General features: G+C 37.4%; 2 protein-coding genes across 4 annotated transcripts in view; one reads left to right on the forward strand and one right to left on the reverse strand.

The window, feature by feature from the left end:
- Nucleotides 1-15,876, reverse strand: part of LOC106057967 (lipase maturation factor 2-like) — a 37,222-nt gene that overhangs the window by 11,369 nt on the left and 9,977 nt on the right. The gene's annotated exons all lie outside the window — the stretch shown is intronic.
- Nucleotides 1,907-15,842, forward strand: LOC106057966 (malignant fibrous histiocytoma-amplified sequence 1 homolog). 2 transcript variants are annotated; one of them, XM_056044077.1, is made up of 8 exons: nt 1,907-2,166; nt 4,582-5,002; nt 6,856-6,972; nt 10,032-10,303; nt 11,166-11,368; nt 11,889-12,090; nt 12,521-12,749; nt 13,409-15,842. In XM_056044077.1, exons 2-8 carry the CDS (start codon nt 4,606-4,608, stop codon nt 15,586-15,588), a joined length of 3,600 nt encoding a protein of 1,199 aa, XP_055900052.1. In that variant the 5' UTR covers nt 1,907-2,166; nt 4,582-4,605; the 3' UTR covers nt 15,589-15,842. The 2 variants fall into 2 exon arrangements, with proteins under 2 accessions (XP_055900052.1, XP_055900051.1); XM_056044076.1 differs by lacking the exon at nt 1,907-2,166 and adding an exon at nt 3,656-4,103.

Genomic DNA, 15,876 nt, shown 5'->3' on the forward strand with positions numbered 1-15,876 from the left:
AAAGGAAGGAAAGAGAGAGAGAGAGAGAGGGAGAAAGAGAGAGAGAGATAGAGAAGGAGAGAGAGATGAATACAAAGTGACATTATTCAAGAAATCAAAAGAAATCAATGAATTAATAAATCATAAAACTACAGTATATGTATTCATAGTACTTTTATATAACAAAAGCAGTGTTTAATATTTACAGCTTTATTAGAATGAATGACGAAAATAACTCCACACAGGTCAAGACACAGAAGATAGTCAGTACACAATCCTCAGTTTACAAATATAAACAAACACTAGGGGCGACAATTGATATAAACAAACATAGTCACGACAGCATATATACATAATAATAGATTAGCCTTTCATAATATACATTTAAATGCGGTCTTTAAATGTGATACCTGGAATGAAGTGTAAAAAAAAAAAAAAAAAAAAAAAAACTGAAAATAAAACTCTATGGCCATATTACTAGGTCTTCGGGGCTTGCAAAGACCTTCCATCAGTGAACAGTACCGGGAAAAGAAGAAGAGGCAGACAGAGAAAGCGATGGGAAGACAACATAAAATAATGGAAGGGCCTGCCATTGAAAGAGGTTCTATCCAAGGCAAAAGACAGAGAGGAATGGAGAAAGATGGTTGACAAATCTTGTGAGGTGCCCCAACGGTCCAACGGACTAAGAGAAGGGTGAAGGAATGACCATGTCAGGTTTGGATACGTGTAGGGGAGCTCTAGCATCAATGTGTTGTTTTTTTTTAAACTTAGCTGATAGTTTAGCTGTTATGTAAATTCCATGGTTTAGTGACTTAACAAACTCTAAGATTAGAGAGCTGAAATATAACTATTTCTAAAAGTAAGCGCCGTTCCCCCGCACACACTTTTTGTTGTCAAGAGAAACACACACACACACAATAGTTTCAACCTATACGTTCCCGTTGCTTGTGTGTCTGGTAGCAGCCATCTAACTAACTCTTGCATGCCCAGGAGACAGCAAAATAAAATCAGACATTCAATACGGGCTTTATAGCTTATTGATTTTCTCCCCCACCCCAGCCATTCTATTAGGTCCCTAGCACGAAGGCAGACATTCAAGAAATATCTCTCAGTGTAAACACGGTTTGTAACAACGTCAGCGGTTCTCACGTAGGCTTGCTAAGTTTCTCAACCGACAAAGACCCACATAGCTATAGTTCTTGAAGTATATCAAGCTGCTTCGTGGTGGTCAACAAATATGGACTTAAGTGGATCTATCAAGTCTACGTATATTCTCTCTCTCTCTCCATATAATTGCTATTAACGTAAACCTTCATTTAAAGTGTCCCAGCATACCCTGTAGTAAACACGATATAATGGTCTTAGTGTCTTACATTATTATAAGGAAAGAGCTAGGCGGTAAGTGTGAGGTCAACTGCGCTCAAGTAGCAGACACTAACACGTTTTTCATTGACTTCTATAAAGGGTGTATCTAATGTATGTCCAATACTATTTCTAGGTCCAAACAACACACAAGTGTGATCTCAGGTCTGGTAAAAGGCGACAGGTATGTCCACTAAGACCTGGTATGGGCTCAGTGGAGAGAGCTTTGTAGATAGCACGTTTTAGTTTAGTACCCATGCAAAAGTTACTACGCCAAGGGAGAATAATCATTTTTTTTAGGAAATGCACTATTGTCGAGGATATTCTCGAGGGCTTTCCACGCTAGACGGGAACCTTCATGCTCTACTAGATTACGAGATAAGCCACAGGGGAACTGAATACACCGTGTCCAAGCAAGTTTCACCCCCCCCCAGCCACCGGATCATGGAGATCCTAAAGAATATCGACTGGTTGATAGCCAAAATAAATCGGTAATAGACACAATAGTGGCGTCTGTGCGTGTGTTGTCGGGGAGGGAGTTGCAGTTAAAGGGGGCTACTAAGTGGATCTTATTTATCCCCCCCCCCACCCCAGCGCCATGTCAAATGTCAGAGGTACACTAGCAGGCCTTAAACTCTAAAAGTCCACTTGTCAGTTAAGTAATGATTCTATGTTGAGACCCAAGGGAACTACTAGTTCTAATTATATTATAACCCTGGACCTGGATATGATACCAGCTTAGAACACATAATTTAAAAAAAACATAAAGCGATTACTGCGCACACATGTGAGAGACCTGACCTATTTAAACCTACAAGTAACCAGGTAAGTGGATACCATAACTTTTAAGTTACTCGTACAAATAAATCTACAAACTCATGAGCTTTAAGCATATATTATTCAAGTCTGACACATCTACTCAATGTTCAGATAGTTCCAAAACTTTGTTCACATTCTACTGTAATGAAATGAATCAACTCATTGAGGCAATGTTAACATTGAAGAAAACACCATTTAGAGTTCCAGTTTCAATGGACCAGCTATACCAAAACATAAAATACCGGGCCACTTAAACGTCTCTTTAGCGTTTGTTTGTTAGTCGATATAATAATAACATGTTGGATGCCAGATCAATCAAATCAGTCAAAAACTGTCCCCAGTGGTTCGATTAACAAAATGTTTAGCTTAAAATGAACTGGAATACGATATGAGACTCTCAAGTCGTTTTCTTTTAACTATTTAAATTTCAGTGTTTTGGTTTCGTTCAATTATCCCCCCTGTGACTCGAATAGAAAACAAACAAAATATATATTTTTTAATCCTTTAAAAAACAACAACAACAAAGCTTATCTAAAGTGGAAGAACTCCGCCCTTAAACCTACATCCATCAATAATGTACACGTTATTTCCTTTATTAGATAATATTTAATTGACTAATTTGGCTTTTGCTTTTTTTTTTTAAATTATTGATTCGTGTTTTGTTAGGTACAATAAATAATTGTTTAAAGTATCAACTTGATCGGAGAATGCCTGAGGGAGAAATAGCGGTAACAATTATTTAAGGGGAATAAACCCAACAAATGTAGCCATATATGTAAATACTGAAGGATTAGTTTCCCTTATCGGTATAGCCTAAAACTAAAGTATTAATTACCAGTTTGACTAATTGGTTACTTTTTTTTTATTGATTCATGTCTCGTCTATACCAATAAATAATTGTGTGAAGTTTCAACTTGAGCCGACAAAGAATGAGTTGATATAAGCTTTGTACAAATATTTCTAGTCACACAGATTTATTGTTGTTGGCCTCATTCTATTACAAATTTAATGACATGTCTGATCCATATTAATTAATTAATAATAATAATAATATATAGTTCAGCACACCAAGCGCTACTTAAGGTCAGTATCGTCCAACTTTCATAGCGCCTTTGAAATGCTCAGTTGCTATTGGCACTAATGTGATTTTCAACACAGTGATTGATCTTTCCGGAAGATCACTCAACTATTAAGAGCTAAAGGCGGAGACTAGGCAAGTTTAGTTTTAAAAGGGTAGAAGTATAATAGCCCACCCCCGGGGGGTCCTTTGTTTTATACTGCTCTGACCCAATGAGAAAGCAGGGTACCGGCATTGTGGCCTGGAAGAGGTGGGAGAAAGTATCGTTTCGGCTTCCTTACATTTGGTTACCTCCTAATGAATACGCCTTTGCAAAGCAGCCAGGACAAAATCACTTAATTGTTTTCTCCAGATAAGGTTCTATTGTTCACCTCTGTGAGAAGAGATTGAGAGAGTTGAGCGGCAGTAGGAAGAGATTAGCCCTTATAAGTGCTACGTGGACAGAAGGAGCGTGTGTGTGTGTGTGTGTTTGACGTGCTAACGAGGCTGAAATAAACGTTCAGCACTACAACAGCTGGGACTGTCTGGACCTTAAGGTGTGACATAGGCATGGTACCTGGTGACACGTGTCAGATACCTTTCCAAGGTACCTCTCTATAATCCACACATGTTTCAAAAAAAGATCCTAATATATCATGTGACTCACCTAAAATGGATTACTCGATCATCCAATTAACATACTAGCAGGATATAATTGCTGGTGGCAGAAACGAATGAAGTCACGTATTCCATCATATACATTGGATAACATTAGAGCAAGGGTTTAGTACAGCAACAATTACAGACTTTTAAAAAGGTTATGGACGACAAGAGATGTCATGTACCAGAGGTCACTGTCACCAGGGCATCCTCAAGAAGTGTCAAAGTAAGTAGTTTCTTATCTATGCAGCCGACTCTGTCTCTCAGACCGACACCCTAGGAGAGACAGCTTATCGTGGCTGAAGTGTTTTTATTTAGCGCTGTGTTTACAATAAGAAAAAAAAAGCACTTGAGAGAGAGAGAGAGAGAGAGAGAGAGAGAGACAGACAGACAGAGAGAGAGAAACAGAAAGTGCGAGATTCTTAATTCCAAACCAAAATTGAAAACATATTTATTTATTATTTATCACCCTAAACCAGTGTTTCCCAAAACTTTTATAATTTTTGTAACGCTGAATACCCCTCGCCTTGCATCAATGAGAAAAATGAACATAAATAGGTATTTTTTTAAAATCAGCATAGTTAATAAGGTGCAATGCGTACCCCCTTTACAGTCTTCCCGTACCCCACTTTGGGAAACACTGCCCTAAACTATAGACACAAAACAACATGACAGTATAAATAGCGCATATTTTACATTTACAGTTTGACCTGAGGCCAGAAAGCGACATGTCTAGTCAATCGAGTCCCAGAAGAAGTTCCACAAAAGACTCATCCCCGCAAAGGAACGCTAGGAGAAGCTCCATAAAGGACACCTCGCCCAAGAGAAGCACGAGCAAGGACACCTCGCCACGAAGAGGTTCCACTAAAGACGTATCTGGCAGGAGAGGCTCCTCCTTCTCTCCATCCAAGTTGTCTCCAAAAGTATCCCCGACGAATCGCAGGAAATCAAGTCTCAAGAACTCGCCTTCTCCAGACAGGGCGAAGGGTGGAAGTGGAGCCGTGACCCGGAAGTCTCTCTCGCCAGTCAAGTCGGGATTAGCAAATAGAAAACGGTCCCCATCTCTTTCCAAAACTCTGTCGAGCAAAAGTCTGATCAAAGACCAAAGCGCTGCTAGTTCTAGGGGTAAGAACCATTATTAAGATAAGTGATTCAACTATAGTGGGTATTTTCTTACAAGCTATATATATATAGATATAGATAGATATACTAGGTCCTAGGCTACTGCAACCTATGAGACCGCAGTGAGCCCTGCACTTTCATAGGACCCACGCTTATTCTAGGTGTACATTATTAAATTAAACCATTTTATAACTTTACTTATAACAGATTTACCGCGGTCTCCTGATTTACCGGGAGCTCCTGGAAATCTCCTGAAATTGCAAAATATACAAAAAAAGTCCGGGAAATCTACGGAAATTATTAAAATCTTTTGAAAACTCATACAAATCTCCAGAAATATATAGACAAAAGTTGTCATTTTGGGGTGTCATTAAATATGGAAAAGACCAATCCTACGCACGATAAAAAAAACGCATTATCATGTAATTGTGGAATCTGGTGAAAGAAGCTTCTCGAGCCTCAAACTAATGAAGAATTACTTGAGGTCAACTATTATCGTAGATAGATTGAAACATTTGGTAATTCTTTCTATTGAGCGTGATCTATGTAGGAAAAAGAATTCTTATGATATACTGTATGACTTCGCTACACACAAGGCTCGTGTAGTAATTCTGTGCGTAGTAAAGAATGAATAAAATGCAAAGACGAATATATCCGTATCCCTACCCAAACTGGGCCCCGCGAAATAAAGAGTGGTGGGAAGCGTGGTCGAGAGGCCAAGTGCGCTTGAACTTGGCTTGGTTTGGCTACCTAGCAGGGGGCTCGAGGTTCGACACCCGACTCGGACAGAGTTGCGTTTACTGAGCGCCTAAAGGCAGCACGGAAAACCAACTCCTAGATACCCCCTTCCCCCCACTGGTCCACAAATGAGATTGGACCAAAAGCGCTCTGATCATGCTATAAGCATGAAAGTAGCGCTATATAAAAAAAAAAAAGCTATAATAGATTACTTGTTCTCTTTCCATGGATAAGTCCGGCCCTGCTATTTTTTCGCCTCTAACATTACGTGGGGTAACTCTAGTCCGCCAGACTTGCAGAAACAAATGAGTGATCTTTCCATTACTTGGTTCCAAACTCTTGAGCCATGAAGAGAATTGTAGGCCTATATATACATAGATAGATATTTTCCCCACATTGAAAAATTAGCCGGCAGTTCCTACTGGTGCGGTACCGTCACAAACAAAAAGCCCTGTATATACATATACATATTATATGTGTATGTGTGTGTGTGTGTATATATATATATAGTTGTAGCTTGTTGGTGTATCCGGTGTACACAACATGTTCTTTTAAAAGCTATACGATCATTTTTGTGCACTTTTTTTTTAGTACTGTACGTAGCACAAACTAAGTCCAATATGAAGGAATCATTGATTCTATGACAGCAGCGTAACTAACAACCTCTCTAGAAAAAAAAAAACAAATGGGCAAGACCCGGATATAATTGTGCATTTAAAAATTTTAGGCCAGTGCATTAAATAACATTGTACTTCGATTTTTTTTAAAATATTTTCTTGGTAACAATAAGCGTCCTTGACATCGTTTATCAGCATCAAATGATAAAAACTAGGGATTGAGGGGGGGGGGGATGCGGTGAAAGAAATAAGTCCAAAACGAAGGAAAGCTAATAAGGACAGATTTGACACATGTTATATGTTTGGGAATGTGATACAAAGTTAAAAGGTACAAATGATCTGTGAAGCATTTATATAAAAAAAAAAATAATAGCTGAAACTCATTCACTCGTTGAGCTGCTGAATGAAAAAAAAAAGGTCTCTATACTACCAGTTCAATTAAAACTATTAAATAATTTACATAAGTAACCAATGTATTTTATTTTTTTTTTGTGATTTAAGATGACAAAAAGATCCGACCTCCATCCATTCCACAGCCAGAGTTAACAGCGTCTGGACTGAAAATCATTGACTGGTCTGGACAGGGGATGACCAGCATACCTTTCAATCTCCTTAACCGTAAGTTACGTGTCAATATTATAATGTCAAGTGTCATTAAATGAGATCCTTACGTGAGTGTAACTAGAGAAGGGGGTCAGAACGTCACGAATGAGATATTTTGATAGTTCCAAAGAGAAGCGAACAGCGCCATGGTGACCTTTAAGCCGGACTTAAAATGATATTTTGGGTTTTTGGCACATCGGTCCAATTTAGTCCATGTTCTGCCCCTAATCCCTACTTACCCTACTTATTGAATATAGGTCAAGTGCTAAGAAACTTTAAATAATTATTTATTGTGCCTAAAAAAATGAAAAGTAAAAAAGTAGCCAATTAGTCAATTAATTGTTTTGTTTGATATGAAATAACAGAAATAACTTCTACATTATTGAGACATGGTTGTAAGTGCAGAGTTCTTTCCCTTACATAAGCTTTGTTGGTGAGCAATACATAGAAAACATTCAGATTATCCGGTACCATAGAAGTGCAATCCACAGAAAACATTCAGATTACCTTAGAAGTGCAATACATAGAAAACATTCAGATTATCTTAGAAGTGCAATCCACAGAAAACATTCAGATTACCTTAGAAGTGCAATACATAGAAAGCAATCAGATTACCTTAGAAGTGCATTACATAGAAAAACACACAAATGATCACAAATAATGTAGTGTATATATCTATTTCATCTCCTTAACAAGATTACGAAGATCACAAACTCAGAGGCAGCCCCCATCAAATTCACCAATGGACGAGAAATATATTTTTTAAGTCATATTCTTGTTTTGATCGTTTAAAGAATTTTTTTTAATTTGGCGTTATTTTTCACATAAAAGCAAACAGCGCCTCACATCGTCTTTGATAAGACTCTTCTAACTCTTCTGGAATAAGTAGAGTAGCGTTAAGTGATCACCTAAGATCAGCATGGAAACCTCCCGATACAGTGTCGGTGGACGTAGTGCGGTAGCTCAGGGTGTCACTCCTTCCCATCAACTGTCTTGAAATATGTTCCAATGAACACTATAGTTAGTTTGTTTTTTTTTAAACTCAAATGTTAAATTCCAATGTTGATTACATTTATTCAAATGTTATTGCAAATTTTACAATAATATTTAATTAAAATTATAAACAGACTTAATATCATATGAACAGGTTTCTTTTGTTATACTTTAAATGGTATAATGTTGTGCTGTATCATTTACACTACAACTACCATCTAGATGTGTCAAGGCGTATTTGGGCATATATCAGAGATTTTATTATTATCTTTTCCAATGTGTCTGCTTTTACCAAGTTATATTTTTTCCAACTTGGTTGTCACCCCCAAAATGGTGTCGACCGGTGCGGATCGCACCCTTCTAGTGACGTCACTGCTCCAAGATATATCTTGAGATTTTATAATTATCTTTTCCGATGTGTCTGCTTTTGCCATGATATAACTTTTCCAACTTGGTTGCCACCCCCAAAATGGTGTCGACCTATGCAGACCGCCCCCGACCCCCCCCCCCCCCACAATGACGCCACTGCTCCAAGATAGCTACTTCTTCCCAACTTTCGATTAATATATTGGAGTAGACGTAGTAAGGAATTAAAAAAAAAATTAGCCTGCACAGCTTAACAGGTTTCCCATGCCAACAGCATAGGCTAATACACTACTACCCACTAGTAGGCCTACTAATCCTGATCATAATCGCTCTATTTACTTAAAGGGTGTAGACTAGATCCAGGATATATATTATTTATAGATTATAGAATCTAGATCTAGACAAGATCTAGATTTCTTGACTAGTTCTAGATATGATATAGTCTAGATCTAGAATCTACATCTAGACTAGATCTCTAGTTCTTGATCTAGATCTAGACTTGATCTAGATAGAACTAGAACTAAAATCTAGAACTAGAATTCAGACTAGAGCTAGATTTGGAATCTAGGCTAGAACAAGAAATGACTTGATTTCTAGACTAGTTCTAAATCTAAATCTATCTAGATCTCCACCTAGAATAGGTTTAGGTCTAGACTAAATAGACTAGATAAAGATCCAGAACTAAATCTATAGCCTAATCTAGACTAGAATCTAGAAATCTAAAAATATAATCTAGATCTACTAGACGTAACTAGAGCAATATTATGATCAGGATTAGTAGGGCTACTACTAGGTTATATGCACTTGTGCTGTTGGATTCAGATTCACTTCTTGATGTGATGCTACTGCTTACATAATAAATAATTCTGCTATTAGAAGATAAACTATTTTCTTAATGTAGGCCTATTATAAATGTAAATTTTGTTCAAATTGTTTAATACAATTAAATCTAAATCTATATCTATGTCTGGCCTCTATTTATGTATAAATGTAAATTAGATTGTTGTCAAGTGTATAGCCTAATGTAAGAAGGTTTTTTTAAAACTTACAATTAAAACGTAGTTCGTATTAAAATTATTTTTTAAAATAACATTTGAATCAGTATTCTATTCCATGAGTTAGTTAATAAATGGAAAATCTATTTTACACTGATCCATAGATATTTTTTCCATTGTGACCTTAGATGCAATTTTTTTGTACCAATGTGCGAATCTATTAATGAAGCGGATTTATTAATGAAGAAGTCTGACCTTTTTAAAAAAAACGTACCTCCCCTGAAGTTTTTCATTTAAAGGTGGTATAATTTTTTTGAAAAATCTGCTTGCATATATAAATTAAAAAATTAGATGGTTCACTTTCGGTAAAGAAAAAAGTAGCCGTTGCATCAGAACTTTGAATGGTCTAAATTATCATGATGACCGATTTTCATTTTCTCTTCAAGCTTCGGGTCTAAACGGGACGGACGGACAGACAGGCCACACAAAACTAATAGCGCCTTTTCCCCTTTAGGGGGTCGCTAAAAATGAAAGCCTCACTCAAACTTCTTAATACTAAGAATTATGTTCGAAAAATTCTATTTATAGACGACATCTTTCAAATAGATTTTTAAGACTATTTTCCTTCTTTAGTTATAATGTTGTTTGGCTCAGCAATGGGTCCAATATTTCCCATGATGCCGTGTATGTTGTGTATCCCACTGTGTTCGTCTCTTTCAGCCAAGGACACGGTAGGCGAGCTGAATGTATCCTCTAACAACATCCGGTCCGTCTCCACTGAGATACGGAACATGAAGAAGCTAGAGAAGCTGGATCTGTCCAAGAACGGGATCCGATGCTCCAGCAGCACTGACTTTGGCGGCCTGCCCGCGGAGATGGCTCAGTTGACGTGCTTAACAGAGCTAAACATAGCTGAGTGCAACCTGCCCTTCATACCACCAGCCATCTTCAGAATAAGCAGTCTGAAAGTACTCAACCTGAGTAGAAATAAGGTCAGCTACAACAGTCCTTCGTAGCTAGTTATGGGACTGTGTGAAGGCATTGGACAATGACCAGGAGAGGCCTTTGTTCTTTGCAAAAACTGATGGTGTATTTTTGTAATAATAGTATTGCCAACCAGAAGACAGACTACCCTGCACAGTTTGCTGGTTAAGGTTTAGTGTTGATTTTTATTTAGAACACCCTGTGCCCTTTCATGTAACAATCCAATAAGTCAAAGAGGAAAAAAAATATAGAAGTTAAAAAGTTGACCTTGTTCGAATTGATAAATAAATACGGCTTGAGAAAAACAAAGTGACAGAAAAATGTGAGAAACACACAGAGACAAGACAATAGGCAAAGATAAGTTTTGTGGAAATAGCTTGCTCCAAGTGTTTCTACATTTACATTTTCAAGAGAAAACTTAACATACTAAATGACTAAAACATGACCAGAAACAAAACAACTATTTCATTTCCATAACTATTACCTTGATGTGATACATATTATAGAAAACATTCAGATTACATTAGAAGTGTAATACATAGAAAAACACACAAATCATCACAATAATCTAGTGTTTAGATATCTATTTCATCTCCTTAAAAATCAAAGCCTCACACAAACTTCTTAAAACTAAGAATTATCCTCGAATTTTTTTAAAATGATTAAATGATTAGGTCTCAAATTTTGAGGCATTCTAATATCCAATCATATTGCAGATAACGACTGCATTCTTCTTCAATGTCTTGACGGTGCACTTAGTTCAATATTAATACAATTTTATCAGCACTTAGTTCAATATTAATACAATTTTATCAGCGCTATCAATGAAATCCCAATTACTGACCATTTTTGACCATGTCCAATCACTAGGTGAACATTTTATTGCCGGAGATAGGACAGCTGACCAAACTTGTCCAGCTCAACTTACAACAGACCAACATCACTTCCTTGCCCCCAGAGATTGCCCAATGTCTGGATCTAGAGGAAGTTTACCTCTGGGGCAACTCCATTGAAACATTGCCTGACACACTCTCCAGGTTGACAAAATTGAGAGTCCTGGCTCTTAACTATAGGTGAGAACAAATGTCCTGTTTATAACTTGATACTAGTCAATCAGCAATAAGACTATATAAATATCTATTCCTGTATATCAGTACTTATTTCTGTGGTCATGTGATTTAGGTGAGTGTTGTATTTCCAGAGCCACCAAATTTTTTATATTTTATCTGCACCAGATGTCAGCTACCTATATGAGAGGACTCAAAAGTAAAATGGCAAATGTTTACTAGGACAGAATCAACAGCTATTCAGCCTCTCTACTCTTGTCATGGATATATAAATTAAGGCCCAAACCTTCAAGATGGTCACAACAACAAACACAAGTGTGCTGCATCAGTGCTAACTTTAACTAACTTTAATATGACAAAGCTATTATCCTCAATCAATTAGGAGCTTTTTTGTTTTTACATTTCAATTCAATTAGTCATAATTACAATAAGAAATAAAATTTAGCGAATAACATCCAAATTGTAATTTATCCTTGCATATAGAAATGAATGTAAATCAACAAAGGTGGTTGGAATTTAATTTCAGGAGTTTTTGCAGTGTAGTAAATACACCTTACATGGAAGGTCTTCTAAGGAAAGGTCAGATCAAATCAGAGCACATCCCAGCAGTAGTCTTTGAGATGGCAGGCCTACAGGTCCTGGACCTGGAGAACACCAAGCTGAACAGCCTCCCTTACATGGCCAACACAAACCTGGAAGAACTCTACCTGAGCAAGAACTTTCTACAGGTAATGTACCTTAGGAATCAAAATAAGCAAACAGACAGGAAACAAACCATTAACTCTTTCTCTCCTAACTGATGATTTGACCCCATTAAATAAATTAATTTTTTGTTCTATATAAAATGAGCAGGCATTCTTCTATAATTATATACCTAATATAACATTTCCTGATTACATACAAAAAGTTATTGAAGTTTAATCATAACATGGTAGTGAAACACAAATGAGCAAAATGAATAATTCCATCGGAATGTGAAAAATAATTATGGAGAGAAAGAGTTAATTTGATTCTTTAATTCTTCATCCAAGTCCTCCACGTTAACATGCCATTTGTGGATGACATAGTTCATTGCTTTAAGTTTGTAATCACTAGTTAATAAACAGAACATTATAAGTTAGTTAACTTTTTATCAACATCATTGTGTGACTGTTCCAGACAATACCAGACAGCATTTATAACCTTCAAATGTTGAAAATTCTGGACCTGTCTCACAATCAGTTGACAGAGTTCCATGAAGACATTGGCAGACTCAAAAGTTTAAAAGTGTTGAGGATGGCCTGCAATAAGCTAGACTTAATTCCTAGAACTATTGCTAACATGGAACATTTGGAAGAGCTAAACCTGGCTGAGAACAACATCACCATCATTCCTCCAGAAATCAGATGTAAGTACAGGAATAAACATTGAACAAAATGTTACACCAATCAAAGTACAGAAATAGGACTGTGAAGAGATTTTTTTTTTCAAATTGCAACGAAAAAACAAAACATTGAATATACTATAATTATATATATCTGTATTTATATAAACTATTACTTACTGAGAATCGAGTTATTATATTGTATTAAATTAAATTAAAATGCTAGTTCCTCTTTTAAAGGTCATCTGTTTCTGTAGCCAATAATTAACAAGGGTGTCATTTGGTCAGCACAATGACCAACCACCTTTACTTTCCCAACTAATGTCAGGTACCCATTAAAACTGGGTTAAAAATCCCTGTCTTCAATGGGATTTGAACCTGGGACCCCGGTTCGGAAGCCAAGTGCTTTACCGCTCAGCCTAATAAAATGTTAAGTTGTAGGTGTTTTTCAAAAATAGATAAAATAGCAACACCAAAACTCAAAAGAGTGAGGAAATTAAAATTATAATCTAATGCTTGTTACGCTGCCTAGCAATAGAGTTAATTTGGTAGGACCAATAAAATTAGACTTCAGACTTTATTTTAGCCTTATGACAATGTTAGGTCAGAAAAAGGTTTTACTGTGTAATTAAGAAGTGTGTGCTTGTAAGACAACTAATGCTCAGACATTATTTGTACCACAGATTTACAAGCCCTGAAAATTCTAGTACTTGAACAAAACAGTATTATCCTTCTGCCTGATGAATTCTGTGAACTTACTCAGCTCCACACTCTTGACCTCACCAGTAATAAGATTAGAACACTGCCCATGGAATTACATCGCCTAAAAGGACTAACCCAGGCCCATGTTTACCACCAATTGGTCAAGGCTGGCCTGTGGCTGTACAAAAATCCCCTGGAGCAGCCACCACCAGAGATATGGAGAACAGACAAGCCAGAAAACATCTTTAAGTATCTTAAGAAACTGATGATTATCAAGACAGAGAATCTTCAGCGCCAAAAGATTATGCTTCTTGGAGAAAGCCAGTGTGGAAAGACAAGCCTTGCCCATGTGCTGTCTCAGAGAAAGCCAAAGCTGAGTGATGGGGTAAGGGAGAAGACAAGAATACTGAAGCAAACAATCTGGAAAACAGAAAACAATGTGGAGTTTGTTCTGAATGACTTTGGTGGAGACATAGTTTATAGGACTCTTTACAAATTATTTTTAGACAGCAAGGCGTTAGTTCTTCTTGTGTACAATGCTGCCACTTTTAATGAGAACCGATTCTACGATGCCATTGGCCAGTGGTTAGATATGTTGAGGGCCAGCTGTCCAGGGGTTGTGGTCAAAGTAATTGGTGCACAGGTGGACTTGCTTCATCAGCAGGAGGATGAAGATGATTTGAAGACCATTGTTTCTGAACAAGAGTTGAAAGCACTATGTGCACCATCTGAAGATTTTGAAGAAGATGAGGAAGATGATGCTCTGAGCATTGGCCATAGAAGCGAGATGGAGTCAATCAGAAACACAAGCACCCCAGCAGTGCCAGAAAAACCTCACCATGAGCTTGCCATGGATTTAACAATGCAGCATCTGAACAAAAAAGATCAAGAATTACAAGAAGAATTAAAGATACTTGAATCTGACATAGCAAGCCTTGAAAAACCTGGCCAAGCAGAACTGACAGATATGGAAGAAGCTATTTTGAAACTTCTTCGCATCAGGCAACAAAAGATAAAATTTATACTCCTGAACCCATTGAAAATTATCCCAGGAGTGGCTTCAGTCAGTTCTTCTAACAGTATGGAGGGCATAGTTCAGCTTGTGGATGAGCTTGAACATGCTACTATAAACCAGCAATTGTTCCCACATGCACAGCGGCACATTCCAGCACACTGGAAGAGGTTAGGAGCTGCAATCAAGCAGACAAAAGGACCCTACCTCTACTGGGATGATGTGCAAGATGTGGCTGACAGGTATGATGTCAAAGAAGCGGAGCTAAAGGAATGTGTTCGATTCATGTGCGATGTTGGTGATATCATCTGGTATGAAAATGATCCTGGTCTATCTCAGATTGTATTTCAGAAACCAAAGCTGCTAACAGACATGATGTCTAGTCTTTACCGCCATGATATGAGAGAGTTCCTTAATTATGAGAACAAAGTATTTATGTGCAAAGGTCGACTCAACAGAGAACAGTTTCAGGAAAGCGCAAACCACTTCCTCCTGACTGGAGAACTGGCACGACCACTGCTTAACAGTTTGTGGTTCCACCTCAAGCTGTCCAATGAGGACACAGAAGAGATGCTGGAGCTTCTGCCCATGTTTGAAATATGCTACACCATTCCTGAACCGGACATTCCCACCAGTCCTATTCATAACCGCCCAGTGTTAGTTCTTCCATGGTATAACAGAGATTGTGACCTGAGCCCACTCAAAGAAGTGTGGCCAGCCAACAGCCACAGCAAGGAATTGGCTGTAGTATTCACCTTCCCCTTCCATTGTCCATCTGCAATTTTTTTAAACATCTCTGCTCAGATCCATGACTTTCTTGATGAAAGAATGGACTGGCAAGATCATATCTATGCTTCAACTGAATCTGAAAAACTCTTCCTCCAGCAGTCTCACAAAGAGGATGCTACCGTTATTACCATAGTTGTACGAGGCCCAGAGTTTGCTGCAGTTCAAGAACTGATGGAGGACATGGTAGATGTTGTCAACTCAGAAATTGTAAAATACCCAGGACTTTATTGGAAAGTGAAAATCCCAATGGGAGCCAGCAGCTTACAGTTAGCCACACTGTCCGCAAGTGATTATGTTAAACTTAACAGTTCAGGCAGGAGAATGAGCAGACCCTTGAAGCCTTTATCTTCTAAAAACTAAAGTTAAATTCTTGAGATAGATATTGTTTATACCATGTTAATATTGAGTGCTATATGTTTCAATCTATAACAACTTTTTACCATTTTTTTAAATGAATGAACTGTTTACATAATTTATCTTATGAATGAAAGTTAATCAAAAATATGAACTGTAAGATAGTACCTTTGAAAAAATAAAAGTCAGTGTGTGTAATGACATGTATAGAATGAGATGAGGATAGAGGAGAGTAGCAGGAATAAAAGATTTAAAAGGAAGCTTTTTTTACTGTGGTATTTATATTACTTCTGG

This window comes from Biomphalaria glabrata, chromosome 10 (genome assembly GCF_947242115.1).
Source record: "Biomphalaria glabrata chromosome 10, xgBioGlab47.1, whole genome shotgun sequence".
NCBI classification, from domain to species: domain Eukaryota; kingdom Metazoa; phylum Mollusca; class Gastropoda; family Planorbidae; genus Biomphalaria; species Biomphalaria glabrata.